This window comes from Myotis nattereri (assembly GCF_964212035.1).
Source record: "Myotis nattereri genome assembly, chromosome: 1".
NCBI lineage: Eukaryota > Metazoa > Chordata > Mammalia > Chiroptera > Vespertilionidae > Myotis > Myotis nattereri.
In genome coordinates, this window is record NC_138075.1 from 188,739,212 (window position 1) to 188,762,473 (window position 23,262).

The 23,262-nt window shown below is 35.5% G+C and overlaps 1 protein-coding gene across 1 annotated transcript in view; it reads right to left on the reverse strand.

The window, feature by feature from the left end:
* Positions 1-201: 201 nt before the first annotated feature.
* STAP1 (signal transducing adaptor family member 1) overlaps positions 202-23,262 on the reverse strand; it is a gene marked incomplete at both ends in the record, with an annotated part of 35,741 nt that continues 12,680 nt past the window's right edge. The window contains 8 exons of the mRNA XM_081083695.1: positions 202-236; positions 2,135-2,231; positions 6,326-6,395; positions 11,831-11,959; positions 13,654-13,826; positions 16,746-16,802; positions 18,728-18,841; positions 23,106-23,177. Of these exons, the coding sequence (XP_080939821.1) occupies positions 202-236; positions 2,135-2,231; positions 6,326-6,395; positions 11,831-11,959; positions 13,654-13,826; positions 16,746-16,802; positions 18,728-18,841; positions 23,106-23,177 (747 nt within the window). The remainder of the gene's footprint in view (positions 237-2,134; positions 2,232-6,325; positions 6,396-11,830; positions 11,960-13,653; positions 13,827-16,745; positions 16,803-18,727; positions 18,842-23,105; positions 23,178-23,262) is intronic.

Here is a 23,262-nt window from a genome sequence, read left to right on the forward strand (position 1 = left end):
AAGCCTGGTTCAGTCCAAATTGCTGATGCACAGAATCCTGAGCAAATAAAAGGTTTGTTGATTTAACCACCATGTTCTAGGGGTGGTTTGTTGCACAGGATGTTTTGGGGGTGGTTTGTTACATAGCATTAGGTGACTTCACAATTTATGAAGGAGGTCAATTACATTGGATTCCCCTCCCCACCATCCTATTTTTTCTATTTATTTTAGAGATGTTACAGGAAATCCTTCGGTCTCTGGAAAAGAAGGGGGGGGGGGAGCATTAATAGTATTAATAGCTCATTCCCAGAGGTTTCTGTTAGATAGTATTTACCTGCATAAAGCCCAGGTAATGTATTATGCTGGCCATATCTATAGCCATGTGTTCATCCCTTGTGCTTATGCTTTAAGAGAAATGCTCAGATATTAATGTACAGAGAAGAGCAAGATGAGAGTGAGAGTGCTGAAGGAACCAATAATTTATAGATGACAGACTGGGGGGAGAGGGACATGTCGCTAAACCCTGTGTTGTCTCAAACCCAGAAGTTGAGTTAATATGTAGAAGTTGAAAGAATGTTTCATAGTCAATACTAAGGAAAAATTCTCTAGTATGAGAGCTTACCAAAAGTGAACTGTGCTGCCTCAAAAATCAGTGAGGTGACTATAATTAGAAATTTTCAAACAAGCTGAATGATCACATCTGAGAGTTGGTTTCTGTACTGAGTGCAGGTGATTCCTATAATAGTAAAACACTGTACTGGATAATTTTCTAAAGTTCCTTTAGATTGAGGTGTTTTTTTTAATATATTTTATTGATTTTTTTTTTTTACAGAGAGGAAGGAAGAGGTTAGACAGTTAGAAACATCGATCAGCTGCCTTCTGCACACCCCCTACTGGGGATGTGCCCGCAACCAAGGTACATGCCCTTGACCGGAATCGAACCTGGGACCTTTCAGTCCGCAGGCCAACGCTCTATCCACTGAGCCAAACCGGTTAGGGCAAGAGTTTTTTGTTTGTTTGTTTTTTAATTATTTGGCATCACAAAATTTATAGCCATATTTTAATACTTAACACATTTTTAACTTGCTGGCCCCCTTTTTCTATATATATAGTCCTCACTCAAGGATATGTTTTTATTGATTTGAGAAAAAGAGAGAAGGAGGGGGGAGAGAGAAAGAGAGAGAAACATTGATTAGTTGCCTCCCATATGCGCCCCCAAATGGGTATCAAAACCGCAACCTCTTGGTGTACAGAATGACGCTCCAACCAACTGAGCCACCCAGCCAGGGCAAACTTGCTGCCCTTTTAATTAGGGAGATTTTCTAGATATGCCCGGATACAGGTAGCCAAAGTTTTTTTTCTCATAATCTGTAGGAACAGGGACTTGTTTTGATAACTGAATCCAAACAAGCTGGGAATATTTTTATCTCTCTTGCTTACAGCTTCTCAAGTGACCATGTATCAAGGATTGTTTCAAAGGATGGAGAGAAACTCACAACCAGCCTATCCTTCTCTGCCAAAGAAAAAAGAAAAAATACAAACAGGGCCAGTTTCATGGTCATGTGAACTGTACACTTTTATAGGGTCCCATGCTTGGTTTAACAAATTCTGTAGTTAATTCTGACTACTATCTATAATCTTTATCTGTAGTTTCTTGCCATTCACCCACTCCTTGTTATCTTGCAGTCTGACTTCTCCCTTTATGGTTGAATAAGACCTCTCTCAGGTCATCTACTGCCCTATGGCCAATTCCCATGGTCTTTCTTTCATCCTCACCCATTCACCCATTTTAATGTGCCTAAAGCATTTGGCACTGTTGACAGACCCTACCTTTAAGTTTCCTCTTTGGTTTACATGACTATATCATGGTTTTCTTCTTATCTCTGAATTTGATAAAGCCAAGTAGAATAATGCAATAAAGTTAATAGTTATAGCACATGCCTCAGGGTTTTTCTGTAGAATGGGCCCATCCTCTATCCACCAGGATATAGTGGTACTCCCTTATTTTCACAGGGTCAGTAACAAAACAATTTCTAAATGGGTAAATTTAAAAGCAGAACTACAGTCCTACCTAGTAGATACTACAAACCATATACAGGGTTTGGTTTGGTTTGGCTTTGCTTTCCTTAATATAGAGATTAAATGAAGAACATACCAAGGTTTTCATCAGTTGAATATATAAATGGTCGTAAATTTCCTCGAGTCTCCTTCATGAAATAATCAATGACGCTAAAAAGGTTTGGAAGTGTTACCTGTATAAAGAGAGAGAGAAGGCTCAGTGTCTCCTGTGTAAAGATAGAGGAAGAGAAAGCTCAACTGAAAGTTAATGGAGATTAACTGTGTATTCTCTGGCCTCCAGAAAATCGTATCCATACCTCACTTCAATGGCTTACTGAATGGCTTTGTCTACCCATGCATTTTATTTCTCCTTTATAGTCATAGCTGATTTCCTGCTGAAGTATTACCCCTTTCCTATTGGATACGTTTTGATGGACAATCATTAGGTACTCTTTGCTCTTCCCCAGTTTTTGCATGAGAGTGTGGCTCAAGTTAGGTCAGAAATGCTCCCTTCCCGAAATTTGAACTAGAGTAGAAGAACAAGGAAGGAGAGTAGATCTCTAATCAGATGATGTTTATTATAGGTAACTGCTTCCTAGTCCCTGGTTTTCTAGCCTTCCAGTCATCCTATGTTCGTACATTTAATTTTGCTTCATTTGACTATAGTTGGTTTCTTCTGCTTGAAACAAACTGAAATTAGCATTTTAATATCATTGTAATAGGATAATTTGCTTGGCTAGGAATAACTGAAATGCATAGCTATTATGTGTATTTTTGTACAAGTAAAATCAGATTAAAGCTGAATATCCTTAGTAACCTTGAAGAGGAAAAACATTTTTCAGAAAGTGACAAATCTGGTTGAGGGGTAGGGTTTGGGGAGTGTGGAAGGTGAAAGAATAATTCAGACTATTAGCTTTCCTTGTACTGAGAACTGTTTGGGCTAATGACAGATAAATGTGCCCCATTCACCACTTGCAGAGACATTCTTTTTCCTGACCATTGCTTCCATTCACTTGGCTATTTGTGTTACCCTTCAGCAATATAGTTCTCTGCTTCCTTCATTCGAATTTTTGAAAACTCCCAATCAGGCATGGACATGAGAATGGAGAAGCTCTGGGAAGCATTTATAGCAACAGTTTATGTGGGGTATATGAATCAGCAGCTGCTTTTCTTATGGCAAAGGTCACTACTGCACTCTAAGGGTTATGGTCAAAACATAAATTCAACCATACTGACCCTTCTCTGTTTGATCAACATAATGGGCATGGAGGGGCAGGAGAGTTAGAAGCTCAATTTTAGAAAATATATTGTCAATATCTTCAAGAACCATAGGTTCCATTTAAGTGATAGTACTTTCCTGGTCCAGTCTTTCCATCAACTCAGCTAAGATCACATGCCTATCTTCCCTTTTTTTTCAGCATCTTGAACCATAGGTCATGTTACTATAATCTCATTGATTGAGACCAGTGTACCAGTAAATACCCATTTTTCCACCTGTACAACAGGCATTACCTCAAGGTAGTGATGAAGAATAAATAAATGGCATATGTAAAGTACTAGCTCTGCCTAACAGAATATGTAGTGGTTATGATATTATTAGAGTCCCAGTGCACCCCGATCAGGACAGGCTGGCCAGGGGGAGGGGACATGGGAGGTTGGCCAGCCGACCCCGCCCCCATCAGGCCAGTTGGCCAGCCGCAGTGTGTGTCATAGCGACCAGTCATTCCGGTCGTTCTGGTCCAGTCGTTCTGGTTGCTTGGCTTTTATATATAGATATCATTAGCCCCATGATAAGTTTATTGGGGTAGAAGAGGGGTTACAGACAAAGACAAACCCCTTTTTTTAAAAAATTATATTGGTTTTTTGAGAGAGAGGAAGGGAGACAGAGAGAGAGAGAGAAAGAAATATTGATTTGAGAGGGAAACATCAATCAGCTGCCTCCTGCACTCACCCTACCAGGTATCAAGCTGGCAGCCTGGTGATATGCCCAGATCAGGAACCATACCAGTAACCTTCTGGTGCATTGGATGACGTCCAACCAACTGAGCCCTACCAGCCAGGGCAAAACCCTTTCTTTACTCCTATGTTGCTAGTAAGAGGAAGATTTCTGAAATTCTGCATGGTGGGTATTAGAGGATTAAGCATTCACAGCTTTTTGTCCCATTAGAAATAAGCACATTGAAGAAAGCCCAGAAATACACCCATGCCTATATGGTGAATTAATGAAAGGAGGCAAGAATATCCAATGGGGTAAAGCTAGTCTATTCAATAAATGGAGTTGAGAAAATGGACAGATACATGAATGAAACTAGATGACCTTCTTATACCATATGCAAAAATAAACTCAAAATGGATTAGAGAGTTAAATGTAAGACCTGAAACAAAAAAAAAAACCTAGAAGAAAACATAGGCAGTAAACTATCTGACATTGCTCTTAGTAATATATTTTATTTTTATATATCTCCTTGGGCAAGGGAAACAAACAAACAAAAATAAACAAATGAGACTACATCAAACAAAAATGCTTTTGCAGAACAAAGGAAACCATCAACAAAACGAAAAGACGGCCTACCTGTTGGGAGAAAATATTTGCCAATAATACATTCAATGAGGAGTTAATATCCAAAATTTATAAAGAACTCATACAACACCACCAAAAAAAACAACCCAATTAAAAATGGACAGAGGACCTGAATAGACACTTCTCCCAAGAGGACATAAAAATAGCCAATAGACATATGAAACAATGATCAATGTCAGTAATCATCACAGAAATGCAATTAAAACTACAAGATATCAATCACCTCACACCTGTCAGAATGGCTATCATCAATAAACCAACAACTGTTGGTGAGGATGTGGAAAAGGGGGAACCCTCATGCACTGTTGGTGGGAATGCAGAGTGCAGCCACTGACTATAGGAACACAGTATGAAAGTTCCTCAAAAAATTAAATAGAACTACCTTATGACCCAGCAATTTCACTTCTGGGTTTTTATCTGAGAAATCCAAAAACTAATTTAAAAAGATATTTGCATCCCTATGTTCATTCCAGCAGTATTTCAAATAATCAAGATAAGGAAGCACCCCAAATGCCTATCAATAGATGATTGGATAAAGATGTAGTACATATATACAATGCAATATTTCTCAATCATAAAAAAGAAATCTTACCATTTGAGGGAGCATGGATGGACCTAGAAGGTATTATGCTAAGTGAAATAAGTCAGACAGAAAGACAACATAATGGTTTCACTTACATGTGAAATCTAAAGAACAAAATAAAGAAACAAAATAGAAACAGGCTCATAGATACAGAAAACAAACTGATTGTTGCTAGATGAAGAGGGAGGTAGACTGTGGGGTTGGGTGAAAAAGGTGAAAGGGATTAGAAAGTACAAATTGGCCTGGCCGGTGTGGTTCAGTGGTTGAGCATCAACCCATGAATCAGAAAGTCAAGGTCCAATTCTTGGTCAAGCCACATGCCTGGGTTGTGGGATTGATCCCCAGTAGGGGGTGTTCAGGAGACGGCCAAGCAATTATTATTCCCCATTATTGATGTTTCTGTATCTCCCTTCCTCTCTCTGAAATCAATTTAAAAAAACAAAAACACTAATTTTTAAAAAATTATTAAAAAGTACAAATTGGTAGTTATAAAATAGGCATGGGGATGTAAACTACAGCATAGGGAATATAGTCAACAATGTTGTAATACTGTGTATGGTGCCAGGTGGGTACTAGACATATCAGGGGTATCACTTCGCAAAGTATATAAATATTTGACCACTATGCTGTTCACCTAAAACTAATATAAAATAATATTGAATGTCAACTATAATGAAAAAATAAAATTTAAAAATATAAGCACATTGAAATACTTAATTTGGAGGATGTAAAACAACTGATAAACAAAATATATTTCTCTCCCGGAAACAACTATAGTGATAAAGATTTACAGAAAAAGAAAAATGGAAAGGATTTTTAGCAGATTATCTTCTATTCTGCCTCATCCATCTGCTCTTGAATCTCATTTCTCACCCTTACACCTCAGGGCTCCTTGACATGGCTGTTTTTTTCCAGCACTGTTCCTAGCCATGGAGTCTACTTTTCCACCTTTCTTTGTGTTCTATAAGGTAAGTGTGGGGCGGGGGGGGGGGGAGAGGGGGGAGGAGACATATGTAATACCCTTTGTAATACTTTAAGCAATTAAAAAAAAAATTAAAAAAAATCAGGTAAGTGTAGAAGGAAGCAGAAGAAAATTCATGAACAACAAGGAAATAGCTACTTACAGGTTTTTCCAGTTCAATAGTGTAGCTTTTTCCTACCCTCATCACTTTGTAGTGCTTGATTCTTGGCATGCTAAAATGGAAAAAAAAAGGTTAATATCCATTTGAGTATACTGTTGGGTCAAATCAAACTAAAGTGAGTATAAAATATCACCTGTATAGTAAAACCTATGTTTTAATGACTAGGGGGAAAAATGGTTGGGTTTTTTGTTTTTCTGTTTACCTGGTTCTTTATATATATTCTTTTTGGGGAGTTATACGCTAGGTGTATAAGAAACCTGGGCCATCAATTGGTTGGATGAGAAAAAATAATAGGGATAAATACAGGAATCAAGAACTGACAATCTTTTAGGCAGAATTATACTTTTAAATGCCTAAAACTTACAAAGTAGACATCATTATAAAATCCTAGGTGGGCATATACAAATCAAATACTTATTCTCTATATTAACAGAGAAATAGAAAGAACTACTGAAAGCAAATTACCCTTTACTCCAGTCAGAAAGCTCTCAATGACTATTCTTCCTGCTTGCTTATATATCATCTTGGACTTCGAGGTATGGAAAATGCTAGAAGTTAGGTACTATATGAACACTTAGATGTGAGAATGCAAGTACAACAGATAAATCTTAATGTCTTCCTCTTCTGTAGTCACATAGCATTCTAATACTAAATTTGTGCTATTTTATTGACTATGAATTGCTTAAGAACAAGAAGCACATTCTAGTCATTTTTTGTATTCCAGCTTCAGGCACACTGTATTTGTGAAACTGAATTTTAAAACTGTAGGAGCCCATCTCATAGTGCTATTTGCTAGAACTACTTTATACTGAGAGCATAAGTCAATGTCTATGCCAGTTAGTTTTGAACAACAGTATGTTTGCCTTGAATTCCCTTGATTCATATGGAAACAGTGTCAGCAGGACCAAGACTAGCTAATGTTGAAAAGTAAACAGCGTCTATTGCACTGCCATTTGCCTGCAAGACAAAGTAATCCAACACCTGTCCGATTTACTGAAGCTGCTATAGCAAAAGTGTCTACCAGGTTAAGTTTTATCTGCAGAGCCTCCTACCTTTCTCATCCCTCATCCTCCATTTCCAGGTCACATTTCTCTAGGACTGAACTACACTTCTGTTCAAGGGACTCACCCTTTCCTCTTCTACTGTTACATTCAAATCTTCTCTCAATTGCATATCATGTTGGGAAACAGCTAATAACTTTATTCCAATGGTTTATTCTAGAGTTTTACTTTCAAAAAATGGGATAAAACTTAACCAACCCTCTCCCCTCCTAAAAAGGGGGGAAAGTAAAAAAAAAAAAAAAGTATTTCTTAATGCTGAACCTTCAGGAATCAGTTACAGACTGCAGTTACAGGTACCCTCTGTTGGGATGGTTGGTTCTGGCTTTATCTTTATCCCTACCATGAAAATCAACCTTATAATCATACAGTTACATATGAAAACTCGCACCAAATCCATTTAGAATTCCTGTATTCCTATGTAATAAGTAATTATCATAACTTGGAAGATTAATAGAAAGCTTGAGGGGCATGGCCTTTATAACTAGGAAGATCTAGGTTCACACTCTGGTCTTTTGTAAGCTCTCTGAGCCTTCATTTCTTCATCTATAAAATGGAGATGGTAATGCCTTCGCGCTTAAGGCTGTGTTATGAATTATGTTTGAAAAGTCCTTTAAGTTAGTAATTTTTTTAAGTCTCAGCCTCTTCATTTGTTAAACATGGAAAATACTGTCTGTCTCTGTCTTTATTGTGCCTGAAGAAAATGTTTGTCAAGCACTCAACATGCACCCATAAATGGTACCCTATAAGTGGGGACAGAGATTATGTTAGTAATAACCATCATATCATCATTATCGTCATTCATGGCAAAGCTGTGAAAGGAAAAGTAGCAAAGGTTAACAGGGTCTCTTGGAACTTCTGACTAACAGGACTAAGTTCTGAAGCAGGATGGTAGAAAAAAATTCCATTCAAGTCACTTAGGCTTTGACTCTTATTTTAGACCTTTGTTTTTCTTTCACATTTTGTTTTTCCAAAGGAATAAAGAAAGAGGGACAAAATGAGATTGACAAATTTGCTATATTGAAGTCTCATGTGTATGACCTCAAAAAGGAAGTAACCTGTCTTTAAAAAAGAATGTGTGGCCTTACATATGGTTATAAATACCTGTTCTTAGCTTTTGACCTCAATTTTTGCAAAGGAATGAATTTTGGGTAACTATTTGCTACTGCTTTCTTGGTCAATGGCTTTCCGAAGTGTATACTAGTATACTGCTAGCTTGCCACATAGTCATAATTATTTTTAGAAAACCAAACCAAACCATGAAGTTTGTTTTACGAATAGCTTTATGTCTTATGAATTCACACTCCATTGAGCTGGATAAAGGTGGATGATATTTTGCATCAAGAGAGGAGTCACCTGATAATTTGACATTGAATGACTTTTGCTTCTTCCTGCGAACTACAGTCTTCCCTCCCACAGCTGATATGTGAACAGATGGAGATAATTTTTACTTTCATGATATTTTGTAAACCAACTTGTCCTTTTTAGCTAGTGTTTAACCAGACACACTCATCTAAACTTCATAGCTGACCATTTCTCCTACAACCTGTAAGAGAATGAATTAGTTTTGTGGGTAACACAGGTGCTTCCTAATAGTCTAGATTTCTGACAAGTCTTCACATGAAGCTCTGTAGTCAATTATACTACTCTCCACAATAGCTATCCTTTAAAATTAAGTAATCTGTTAAATAGACGATATTAAATCTGGGCATTCTAAAATATTAGAGAAGACATATAACTATATATATATGACTCATAAGGAAAATTTGTACAGTAACAGCTAAAACATGTTAACCATTTTCATGTTTTTCATGTTATAAACTATGCCTCAAAGTCTAAATAAGCTTATACTGACTACAGTATTAGAATGCTCTAGTTTAAGCATTCTATTTTACTCCTTGCTTTCTAAATATGAACTTTTTGGGTGAGGGGGTGACTAGTTTTATGAAATATTATATTCTTATGACCATCAGCTGTACAAAAGTATGAACTATATGAATTCAAACTGGAAGTGAGTATCGTAAAATTAGAAACACATAACTTTGAAATGAACTCCTTTGCTTGACTCCTACGAGTTTAAATATAATACAAATATACGTATAAGCTGTGACATTAAGTTCATATCCTAAATATAGAAACTACTTGCATTTCGTCCAAAACCACATTTACAGCAGAAAAAAACTTTATTTTTTTATAGCTCACTTGTACAGAAAGTACAGTGCAAAAGTTGGGCTAATTTAGACTACCTTACAAGAGATCCAGCTACTATACACAGTCTTTAAAGAGCTGTTAGGTCTCAGGATTTTGTTTCATGCAGAATAGTAACATAGGGTTCACATGCAAATCAATCAAACAGCCAATCCAACCAAGAAAATAATATGAAGGAAACAGTTCATCATTCTCTTGTGTGATCTAGTTTACTTTCCAAGCAGTTAGATGGTTTCTTTTTTTAAAATCTGCAAGATAAATTTTAATTTAGTTTTTTATATTCCATATTTTTAAAGTGGAAGTAAACAGTTAAAAACATTCTATATTTTATGTGATACTCAATTTCCTAAACCCTGGAAAAGGATAATCTCCTTAATCAGGATATACTAAACAAAATACGGGAGTTCTAAGTTCACTGATATTTGATGGCCATTCATAATTTTTATTTATGTTGGATTTGCATCAAGATAGTCAATTAAATGATAAATAAATTATAACTGAACTATATTCATTGAAACTCATTCATTCTAAATGTTAGTCTATAATTTTTAAAAATAATACACCCAAAAGATTAAATTGACATAGATATTTATTGTGGAAAAGACACATGTGAATGCATGCGTGCACATGCGCACATGACACACATTTTCTCTTACTTCACACACAGAACCAGATTTACCATCTAACATTCTTGCCACTATTCAATGTACATGGCTAGTGTATACAGAGTAATTGGCAAGTGAATAAAGCTGATTAGACCATGGCTCATACTAGCCAATGCAGCCATAATGTCCTAAGTTTAATTTTTTCCTGTGATTGTTTTCTTTTTACTGCCTTTCTTCATTGTCAATGTCTTCATATTTAATCTCTTTAGAGTTATTGATATTTATGGTAGATAGATTCATTGATATATTCTAGCTTTAGAAATGTAATAGAATAATACCCTCAGGAAAAAAATAACAAATTCAAAAAACAAAGTTCTGTTTATGCTTTTTTGGGAATAAGAATCACTTATTGAATATTTTCATATGGGACAAAAGCCTTTATATGTAGATTATATTATAAGTTGTGAAAATGTTAACTAAACTAGAGATCCTATTGCAATACAAATTTTCAGAGACTGAGAGCTGAAGTGAGCCACCCTAGTTACACAGAAAAATCAACTTGTGCGTGTAAATGTTACTTACTTTATCAAGCATAAACTGTTTCACCAGAAAGAAATTATTGACCTTGACAAAAGGCTCCTATGGTCCTTTTCATAGTCACTTCTTTACTCATCACACTCCAGTGGCCTCTCATGTCATTCAGAGTAAAACCCTCGTCCCCACAATGAACTGTAGGGTTTGCACATCAGTCCCTACCCCACCTCTGGAATCTCATCTCTTATCACTTCCTCCTAGCTCACTCCACTGCAATCACCAAGGCCTTTTCTGTTTCTTGAACAAAATAAGCTTCTCCTGCCTCTGGACATAGGCACCTGCTGCCTGGAATGCTCTTGTCCCAGACACGGAGGTTTGTTCCCTCACTTCCTTGCGGTCTCTGTTTAAATGCCAGTTAATGAAATAGGCCTTTCCTAAGCACTCTATATTAAAGCAACAGCAGCTAGAAAAATTTTCTCTTTTTTTAAAATATGAAACACTACGCAAGGGCCATGCTAATCTTTAATATTCTCTGTATCATGCCAATTTTAGTGTATGTGCTACCAAAATGTGCACATAATTATTACCTCTGATATTCCCATTTCCCTCATCCTGCTTTATTTTACTTTCATAGGCCTTATTACCTTATGTATGACATTTTTGGTTACGTATTTATTTATCGTCTGTGTCTCCCTGCAAGTATGTAAACTTCCTTAAACTAGGGATGTTGTTTTGCTCACTGCTGCATCCTCAGTTCCTAGAATATTACTTGGTTCATAGTAATTGCTCAGTAAATACTTGTTGAAATGAATGCATGCATGCATGAATGAATGAATGAATGAATGAATGAATGAACTATATCCAGGACCAAAGTAATTTGCTCATTCATCCCTACTGCTAATATTAGCCTTGGCTCAGTCTTTAGTATTGCTAATACGTATATCATCCCCTCCCTATTTTTGTAGTTATATTCTTAGCCCCAACAAAACACATAGAGGATGCTGATCTGAACTTTATGACTCCGCTTTCTAAAGTGATATCATGCTTTTAATAATTCCATATGTTTTTTTAAACAAACATACTCTATCTCCTGCCGGATAGTGATGGAGAAGTTTCTGCTGTCACTGCCAGGCCTCAGGATCATATTTCCCAATGAAGGATTCTTCTCAAGCATCTCAGTTGCTTCTTTGCGAGACACAGCATAGAAACATCTACAGAGGTGAGATAAAAACAGACTTTTTAAATTGGATAAAGATCATGACTTGAAAAAAATGCTTCTGAAGTAATTTAGAACTGCATTTGTTAACTTTTCTTAAAATCCCCAGTTTTATTATTATAACTGCATTGATATGATTATAATTATTATTATTACAAGCCTGTGCCACTATAAATATGTGTATGCTTACAGCCCTCCTCCCCTCATCCCTCCAAAACCTTGTTCTCTCACCAAAGGGGACCTGAAAAATTATCTACTGATCAGTATATTATCACCATTACCATTTGAAAACCTAAGATAAAAATTAACAATGTATCTCCATTCTCAGTTTATAATAATAAGGTATTGGATTGGATAAATAATATTTGTTAGTGGTTTCTTTCCAGAGATACAAAACATCTCTATATATGCTTCTGTAGTTTGCCTTTCTTTTAAAATAATTCATATTTAAGAGTACATCTTAACTCACTCCATTTGGTAAAATATAGATTTCTTATAACATCGGTGGTGTTTTTATGTGTAAAATCTTTAAGAAAGCACCTCTCACTTTTATAGTATACTAGTATATTGTAATCAATGAAATATATAGTCACAGAAAAATATCTGGAAGGATATGCAATATACCAAAATGTTAACAGCAAATATCTTTGAATTGGGGAGCAATGATTTTAGTCTTTTTATTTATCTGTAAAATCATATATTGTTTTATTGAGCATAAAAGAAAAAGAAGCACTCTGTGACTTTTAACCTATCAGTCTATGAGTCATTGGTTTCAGCAAAACGTTACGGTGGTCAGGTTTCAGTGATCATAGTACAAAAGAACACGAATCAGAACTTGATGTCAAAGGTGGTACCAGGGCAAATTTCACTGGTGAGAACTTGACCAAGGTTCCAGAGGAAGAGGTTCACAATCTTAGTCACACTCTTTAACAATGTAATGGTAAACAATAGAGATGGGATGTTGCTAAATTCAGCGTGTTCTATGTCTTTTCATTTTTCCAACAACACCTTACCCACTTTACACAGGGCCTTCAAAGTATAGCGCAATGACTACCCAATGATTGAACAGTTGCATAGAATATTCACTTATTTTTTAATTGATTTTATTAGAGTTACATTGGTTCACAAAACCATTCAGGTTTCAATTGTACAACTCAATGAAACATCATCTGCATGTTGCATTGTGTGCCCATCGCCCAAAGAAAGTCTCTTTCCATCCCAATTTATCCCCTTTTGCCTACCTCCACCTACCTCCCCCCCTTCCCCTCTGTCTATCACCACACTGTTGTCTGTGTCTATATATATAGTGTGTTTTTTTAATTCATTGGTGTAATTTTCTGGTAGAAGATCAGTCAATCAGAGAGTTGCATAGTGAAAAAATATTGCTTCCTTCCTTCCTCAAAGCAGTTTTTATTTAGGTTTAAACTTTGGAAAGAATATCTGTTTAGTCTGAAAGTGTGGGTGGAAGGGGATTTCCTGTGTGGTAAGAGAGATGGTTCAAATCTGCATTTTGCATTTTGTTGATCATGACACAGAAGAGGAAATGTGGCATGCACTCAGAAATATGCTGTTTATCCACAAGACAGCTTATTGTCCCTGGTTTAATGAGGTCATTGACTAACTCTCCTTAACAAATAGAAATTAACATTAACAATCTAATAAATAAACTGGAGTTAATGGTGCCCTTACGCTGGCATAGGGTTCAGTACATCCACATAATCCTCTGTTGGTTCCCTCTCTTCTTCCGGAGATGTACTTGACAGCCGCTCTGTCTCAATCCTCCTTTTCTTTTCTTTCTCTAAGACTTCGTGCAGTCTAATTACTTGTCCAGGAAGGAGTGACACATGTTGGGGAACTGACAGCTGAAACCAATTAAAACAGTAAGCAAACAAGAAAGAAAGCAAAATAACTAACTGATTTTTAGCCAAGATGAGCCTGTTCTGGTCCTAAGGAGCTTCAGTTACCTGACAGAGATGGGTGGGTAGAATCAAGAATAGACAATCTTGATGTAAGGCAGGTGTCCTAAAACAGCCTCTAAACCAGTGGTTCTCAACCTTCTGGCCCTTTAAATAGAGTTCCTCAGGTTGTGACCCAACCATAAAATTATTTTCGTTGCTACTTCATAACTGTAATGTTGCTACTGTTATGAATCGTAATGTAAATATCTAATATGCAGGATGGTCTTAGGCAACCCCTGTGAAAGGGTTGTTCGTTCGCCAAAGGGGTCGCGACCCACAGGTTGAGAATCGCTGCTAAACCCTAGAACCTGCTTAGGGTGTCCAGTGTTCTTCCAGGAAATGTCCCTTTTGGTCAGACCCCAAAGCAAAGTACTACAGGCTAATTCACATAACAGCAGATCTCATGTTTTCATTCTGAGTGTACCATTTCTCACTGCCGGGGAAGTCCCAGAGCATCTGCAAAGTGCATAGCTCTCCCACAGGTAACCTAGAACTATCGCCACCAACCATGTGGTAACATGGGGTTGAGATGGCACTGTTCATTAGATGACTGAGAGTCAGCAAGCGGAGGTCTATATTTTGGTATGCTGGTGTGTATATTTCATAGTTTTATTCACATATTACAATTATGTTACTGCTCTACTTACTACTGCTTTTTAACCTTTTCTAGAGATGTATGTACATATATATGAAATTCAAAATAAAAATTTACTATAATTTTTATAGTACACAATAAAAATTTTTTAGGGTACACAATCCAAATGTTTCAAGAATATTCATCTGGATAACTAAGCTAACTAATAATCAGTAGGGCTATTTTCTTATATACCAACCCAGAAAAAAAATAATAGAATAAGGAAAAATTAATGAAACAGCTGCTCCTTATTTATTACCTATTATGTCCCAAGCAATGTGTTATTGAAAATCCTCACAACAATGCTACAAGATAAGAATCTTACTTTACAAAGAAAGAAAGCAAGAAAGCAAAAAAGAAAGAAAGAAAGAAAGAAAGAAAGAAAGAAAGAAAGAAAGAAAGAAAGAAAGAAGAAAGAAAGAAGGAAGGAAGAAAGAAAGAAAGAAAGAAAGAAAGAAAGAAAGAAAGAAAGAAAGAAAGAAAGAAAGAAAGAAAGAAAGAAAGAAAAGAGGGAGGGAGGGAGGGAGGGAGGAAGGAAAGGAAGGAAGGAAGGAAGGAAGGAAGGAAGGAAGGAAGGAAGGAAGGAAGAGAGAGAGAGAGAGAGAGAGAGAGAGAGAGAGAGAGAGAGAGAGAGAGAGAGAGAGAAAGAAAGAAAGGAAGGAAGAAAGAAAGAAAGAAAGAAAGAAAGAAAGAAAGAAAGAAAGAAAGAAAGAAAGAAAGAAAAGAAGGAAAGAAAGAAAGGCTCAAAAAGATTAAATAACTAGTCCTGGGTCACATAGCTAGTAAGTTGTAAAACCAAGACTCAAACTCCATTTTTTTTAAATTCAAACACAATATCTCAACTCTTTCAACTATAGTTTATGTTTCTCAAATGTCTACAAAACTTCTCCTAATAATAGCATAGAGTGACCTGGGTTCATTGTGCAAAAAATGACATTTATCAAGCATAAAATATAAGGTACCTTGTCTTCTTTTGGAAATTCACTTAAATTTTATATTCTGTAATGTACCTATATACATTTTAATTTAAAAAGAATGCAGCCTTTCCTCAAGAAAAAAAATTGGGGGGCCAAAACACGAAGTATTAGTGTACCAGAAAGATGCACCCCGAAGTTTTTCCAGTGGTTTTAGTGCACTCCTTGACACCTAGGCAGATATCATTGGGATACTTATTCCCCAGGTTAAGAAATGCCACAGCCAAAATGCTGCCTTTGCACAAGGAAAGGAAAAGAATGCAGTTCCCCAAAGAGTTTCTCCCTCCCACCACGTCAACATGGCTTTCACATCTTAAACTGGACTACTTTTTAATCACCTAGGACTTACCCACATGGCAGTTGAGCCTCTAACTTTTACATGTTATTGGCTAAGATAAAGACCCAACATCCATCGCCTATCAGTAAAGTGCAGTACTTATTTCATGTGACTGCAGAGTCTTTACTGAGGAACTAGCTTTCGATAGAGTCTGTATTTAACTTCCTCTAATAAACAGAAAGTTTTCTCATCCACTAAAAGCATTAGAGAATAAAGGTGCTCTTTTCGGGGCTGATTATCAAAGTACCTCATGTTTCTAAGACAATTGCTGCGGTGGCTTTACTTAACATAGTGGTAGTTATCTTGCTACAACTGTACACCATAAGCAGCAGGTCTTACTACCAGTACTGATCTCAGATAAGATGCCACAGAGTCTAACAGATCAACATCCCTTTTTCTTAAGAGTCACTAAACAATCATGGGTTTTATTTTGATGGTCCCTCCATGTTATATTGTCTATGTTATTCATAAAATCCATCTCATTTAGCATTTTATAAATATGTGTTAAATGTGTAAGTATGGATTTGGAAAGTATTTTAGAGGATGCTATGCAAGCTAAAATATCAGAATATACAAGGACCACTGTGTCAAAAGGATATTAGCAAAAAGGAGATCTCCCTGACCACTTCTTGTTTGCTAGCTAGCACACTGCTATAGAAATAATCACAATTTTAAATTATCTTGCTTGTTTACTTACTTTATTTTTCCCTCTCCATCCACCCAATAAAGATAGAAATTTCACAAGTAAGTCTGAAGGTTTATATCTATCTTTTTCAATTTCTATATCTCCAACCCCTTTTACTCTGCATGGTTCATAGTAAATATTCAGTAAATATTTGCTGAATGAATGAATTAATCAAGAGTGATGTCTTTCCTACCTCTGTTATTGTAAGAATGAAGCCTCTCCATTCTTCCCCACTCTCTGTGTTCTCCGTCTAAAGATAAAGACAAAGAAGAGAAGTCTTTATGCATGACTATGAGTGTTAATACTTTTATTAATTTCAAATAACTTCCCAATTTCATGATTGTTTGAAAAAATCAGCAAAATCAACAAAAATGCATAGTCTTCTATTGAAGCACAATGTTTTAAAAAGTCAATTGTAATTTTAAACCACTTAGAATCAGTTGAATGGAATAAACAACTCATTTTTCTTTTTGTGTAGAACTACTAAAGTGTATTTGTTATGAAATATTTCAATATTGTTTTCTTTTATCAGAAGACAGAGTATATATCTTTTGATTAGTAAACAAGTAAAAGTATACCAATTTACTTAACTCAAAAAATTTAAATGTTAGCACACTTACTTCTGCAGTATGTCAATTTATGGTGAATCCCCCAATTGGTATTTAACAATGACTGGCTTTAAATTGGGGGCAACCAATGTAGTTAGTCCTTAGAAATTTACAATTGTTAGCTCTAAAAAGTACAAATATGACCAACATTTATTAAGTGCTTATAAGTAGCAACTTCTATTCTATTCACATGCATTATCTGATTTAATCTTCATGGCAACTCGACAAAAGGTACTATCATTTTTTTTTACAGATTTAATTATTTAACTGGTGTCTATTGAGTGACTTTTAGTGCTAGGCACTATTCTAGTACTGGTTTACGGTGTAGCAGGGTACATTTAATAATAAACATAACAGTAAATTTTATGGTGTCAGAAGGAAATAAATGGGAAGATAAAATCAAGGTAAAAGAGATTGAGAGTGCCATAGAGGGGGAAAGTGTTGCCATTTTAATAAAGTAGTCCAGGTAGATTTCAGTAAGAGGGTTACATCTGAGCAGACTTACTACCAGGTGTAGAAACCAAGGCACAAAGAACTTACATAACTTATCTACAATCACACAACTAATGAATAAAACAACCAGAATTCAACCTAGGCTCCAGTCCTGCCTATACTCTTCACCACCACATCAGAATCATCTGCGGAGGGAGCTTGCTAAAAATGTAGATTCTGAGACCCAGGTTTGTTGGGTGGGGCTTGGATTTCCTAAGTACAAGTGATTTGTAGCACACTAAAGCTTAATGACCAGTACTTTTAAGGTCAGCTCCAATTGCATCTTACTCTATTGCAAGTTGTTTGTTTTGTTTTTACTGTAGTTGTTGGTTGACTGTAATTGGCTCACTTTGAGTGATGAATGTACCAATTTCTGCTGGTGTGGAGTTTAGAGTTTTAATTAATAGATAGTAATACCATATTTTACAAATTGTGTATATGCAAGATACAGATCTTTTTCAAATTTTTCTAATTGTCTCAATAATGTTCTTTATAGCTTTTGGTTTTTGTGTGCTTACTTGTTTGTTTTCTTCTTTTCTAATTCAGGATCCAATCCAGATCACACACTGCATTTAGTTATCATGACTCTATGGTTTCTGTAATTGGAACAGGTTTCCAGTCTTTCTTTGGCTTTTGTCACACTGGTAGTTTTTAAGAGTGTAGGCCAATTGTCTTGCAGAATGTCCCTCAACATTTGAAATATGAGTTTGTCTAATTCAGTAGTTCCAAACATGTAATATGTTGGACATGTCTCAGGATCATCTGAGAACTTGGTAAATACCAAGTTCTTGAATATCAATTCAAGGAGAACTTTTATAAACACCAGGTGGGATCTCTGACTTTGTCACAGGACAGAGTATATGGTTTCAATGTGCTTGTATACTAAACAAGTGAACATGCCCTTTTAAGTTCTTATTTAGAAAACCGTAGTTCTTGGCAAAAGGCAAGAAATATTAACAAAGTATAGGAGTTGGCTCTCCCATAACCCCTCTTTACCTCAGCCACTAGGCTGTGAAGAGGTGAATGCTATTTATAACCACATCTTGTTTCAGAATAATTGCATCTCCTCACTCACCTTCAGTTGCACTTCTTCTTTTGGCAAAACAAGGGTGAATTTTGCACAATTTTTATCAGTTGAATTCTGCTCATTAAGGCATGTGAGGTCTATTATGTCTAGCTTGTCAACATACTGCAAAGATAAAGGGAAATCTCATTAAATTATTTCATGGGTGACACACAGTAATTTTAGTAGGAAGGAAAGCAAATAATATCTTCCTTTCAACTGATTTATACTTTGCATGGTACTCTGGTTTTCATTGTGTCACCCCTTCCCAACTCAGAGGGCATGTGGAAATGTATTGTGTGGTGGTGTGCTGGTGCTGGCTTATACGGGTTTGCAAAAGCTCATTTGTTACATTTTCAGGAATTTTGCTAGCTGGTTGTTAAACCCAGTCATTATTAAAAGTTAAATTATATAAACATATAAGTAAATAAATTATCTTTCAAAGAGGGTAATGAAAATTCAAAATTAATCATTTTCTGATTACCACATAATATTCTCTATGCTCTTAAAGTTATTTACATCTTCATTTCTGTGTGTTAAACACATTATATAATGGTGTGCTACCTAGCCTTTCTTCCCACCTCCACATTCAGTGAGGTCACATGATAGGTTAAAATCAGCCATGGTGGGAGTATTTACTAGTACACCATGGAAATTGGCAAACCTTACAAATTAGGGCTTGATTTATTATTTTATTAATTGACCCAGAGGCCAGCAATTTTTTTCTTCAAAGGCCAGGTAGTAAAGGTTTTGGGTTTTGTGGACCACAAAAAGTCTCTGTTGGAAATTTTTTTATAACACTTTATAACTGTAAAAACAGTCTTAGCTCATAGAATGTACAAAATTGGGCCACAGGCTACATTTGGCTGAAAGGCTATAGTTTTCTGGTCTGGTCTAGACTTAAGAAAGTGAAGGAGAAAATGTTAATAATGCAAATGAAACTTTAAAGTTTGTTGTATCTGAAACTTTATTTTGAACAAAAAACAAAATATTATTCTATAATTCTAAGACTGTTATTCAACAAACAGGTGGCTCATGTCATTGAAAAGTAGGTGAAGTTCTGGCATACATAATTGTCTTACTTTCCTCTTATTTATTAATGTAAACAAAAATATTAGCCAACAATGTCAGATATCATATTTAATGACAATAAAATTATTAGGAAAATAGCATATTAGAAAACAACTCCATTTGTTATATCAGGATTGAATTGCAATTCTGATATGCATTCAGAAAAATTAACAAAAACATTTTATGAGAATCAACTGCTTTATTTGAAAATTAGAATAAAGATTATTATGTATTTTAACTGTGTTATGCATTCTTTATGTAAGTAATATTTATAATAAATTTATATACATATATTCATATTTTTTTCCAGGAAGCCATTATTCAACACTTACCACATTCTACTGGTTATGAGGATTCTATTAAGAAATTTCTATCGTATTGCAGTGCAATAAAAATATTTCTTCTGAGTAATTAGTCAACATGGCCCGGTTTGTATGTAACTAGCCAGACTTACTCTCTAGTATTAGAAAGGTTAAGACCACCTCTAGAGAGGGTAGTAGGGTTTTTATGGTATAATTTTTTTTGCTAAATTAACCTCATTCTTGACTTTATTTTTTCTCCTTTTATTTTTCTCCACTATGCCTAATATAACTTATTTTACTATATTCTTATAAGACTTATATTATTTTTCTGAATAAAGTAGGACATAAAAATAGTAAATAATTCCCAGAGTTATTTCTATGTTGATAAAGTTGAGGTTACATTTGGGTTGGCCTATTTATTTTCAATGAACAAAGATACATTAAATATAGAAGGAGAGGTATAAGGGAAGGAGGACAGAATTTAAAATTACACAAGAATCTTTTTCTGATGGATTGTCTAGATTAAGCTCAGTGAATTTTGCTGAGACAGAGGAAGCAACAAAGGAAGAAGTGGCCCAGTTAGATAGAGTGCCTGTAAGCTGATCTATTGATTAGAAAAAAGGAAGTCATATCTTTTTGTTTTTAATTGTAACATTGAAAAAAGCCTTTAAGGTCATCTGTCTAATCTAGCTACTATCCAATGCTTGAATCATCCCCAGGCTATCCCTCTATGTAGTCATCTAGCCTATGTTGAACATCTCAAACATGGAATTTATGCATCTATGCAGCTTTGCCTGTCAGTAAGTTTTTTGTTTTGTTTTCTTATGTTAAGCCACAGTTTTCCTTTAGGCAATTTTCATCCATTAATCTTAGTCTCTTTGCAATAACACTAAACAAGTTCGGTGACTCTTTCATATGATCTCCTGACAGCCTTTCAAATACTTAAATGCAGCTATAAATTCTTCCCGATCATAGGCTGAATATCTACAGTTCTCACCTGTTTCATTCCTGTGATTTCTCTTATTCCCAAAATTCTGCATCCTCTTTTAATGCAATTGGTAGATGAGCAATTCTGCATCATTTTATTATAACAGTCTCTTCATGGCATGGTAGTTAAGAATGCTATCTCAGGAGCAAGACTTGGATTGTACCCCTTGCATTAGCTGTCTGATCTTGTACAATTTCTTAATCTTTACACTTGACTATTCAGTTCTATAAAGTGGGGATTAAAATAGTACCTACTTTGCATTTTTGTTGTGAGAATTAAATTAGATATTACAAATAAAATTCATGAATGCTCACTATGTGCCTTACATTTACTATCTCATTTAATCCTTTTTATAACCTTATGAGATAGGCTATTTTTTATCCTAAATTTAGAGATTTGAAACTGAGTGTGTTGGAGATCTTTTATTTGCTCCTCTAGATTCACTTTTATCCCTTCATCACCCAACACTGTGCGCCATAGTAAGAACCTATGTGGACAACATTATGGGCACGCTTACCCTTTGATTTCCTGCTGGGTTGGACAGTTGAACATTGGCACAAGATAGAGGAGTGAAGAGAGTGAAGTCAAGTATTTATTACTCTATGCAATTGCTTCCTCAATCCAAGAGCATACTCCTCTCAAGATAGTCATCTTCATATAACTCTCCCCACTATTCTCTCTTTCCTTTACACCCTGGCATGGTAATGGGGCACTGTTACTAGTCTCAGGGTTCTGTACTAACCTTTGTGGCTTTTCTATATCCTGGCCACTGCTTTGAGTATTGCATCTTTATTCAACTCTCTTCAAATTGCCCAATTTGAGAGATCAACTGTTTCCTACCAGTTCCCTGTCTGATACTCTGAGACACAGAGAGGTTAGTTAAGTAGCCCAAGAGACCAAGTTGGCAGAGTGAACAGGGCAGGAACAGGATAAAAACCCAGGTAAAACTACCTGAAGACCACGCTCTTATCACTAAGCTGTACTGTCTCTTACAGTGAAGAATAACTATTAACTTTCTCACTCAAAATGTGTGTTATACAAGGGCTAGTACAGGGCCTTCATAATTTCACTGACATCAGTGAGAAGTTGGAAGGCAAAACAGAGAAATTAGTTTTGTTAAAATGTATTACAGTTTTGGAAACACCTTTATATAAATCTTATCTATCCAGAACTCTGGTGAAAGATAACTATTTTCTTTTTTAATAACTTCTGGTTAGTCTACCACTAATGGTGCTGAAATGCCTGCAGGTGGAATAGAGACTCATTTTCTGTTTCTTTCACAAGATCTGGATATGTAATAATGACATTTTAAGGCAACCACATCCATGGTCCAAAATGTTTTTATTTAAACAAGTTACAGCGTCATAAAATCTATTATAAGCATAGCATTTCAAGGTAGGCAACCATTTGCTACTAAAATGCATTTTATTTGTGTGTTTGTGGGGAATGAAATACAGTCACCTTTCAATTTTTGTGTGTGGAAAAATTAAAATACAAATCAATTATTTGAAATTAATATAAATAAATAAATGTCATAATCTCTTCATTGTTTTTCTCATGCTTGAGCTCTTAGAAGTCCTGTTTAGTGAGGTATGCTTTTGTCTTTCCAGAAAAAAATAGTGACATATTGTATGTTGTTAAGCTTTAGGGATCATCTATTTTCTTTCAGATTATAACTGCACATGACAACAAGGCGGGAAATTAAGGTTATCACTTGGTATTAAGCAACTGTGTCCAGATGAATAGCTAAAATTTCCACTTTTCAACCAAGTATTCTACTCGGGATCAGAAAGAAAAGAATGCAAAGTTTAAAATATGAGTTAATACCTTGTTCCGAGTTGCCCAGAAATTTATTACCATGGGTTTTATAATTAATAGCCCTCGCAGATAGAAATATTCTTATTTGAATTGATTTTACTACAACATTTTTACCCTTAAAAGACAGAAAATCCCAAATGAATAATAAACTACATGACAAGTGTATATTGGTGGAAAAAAATGAATCAGCTGAACATGTTTAACTACTTACTATTGTGCTTTTTTTGTCATTATAAAAGAAAAGGGTAGTTCCTCTCAACTCTGTCCAATATTGTTTATATTCCTGTGGGAAAGAAATTGTAAGCATCAGTGTAATATTCAGCTACTTTCCTATTGATATTTTACTTTGTAACTTGCTTAATTGCTGT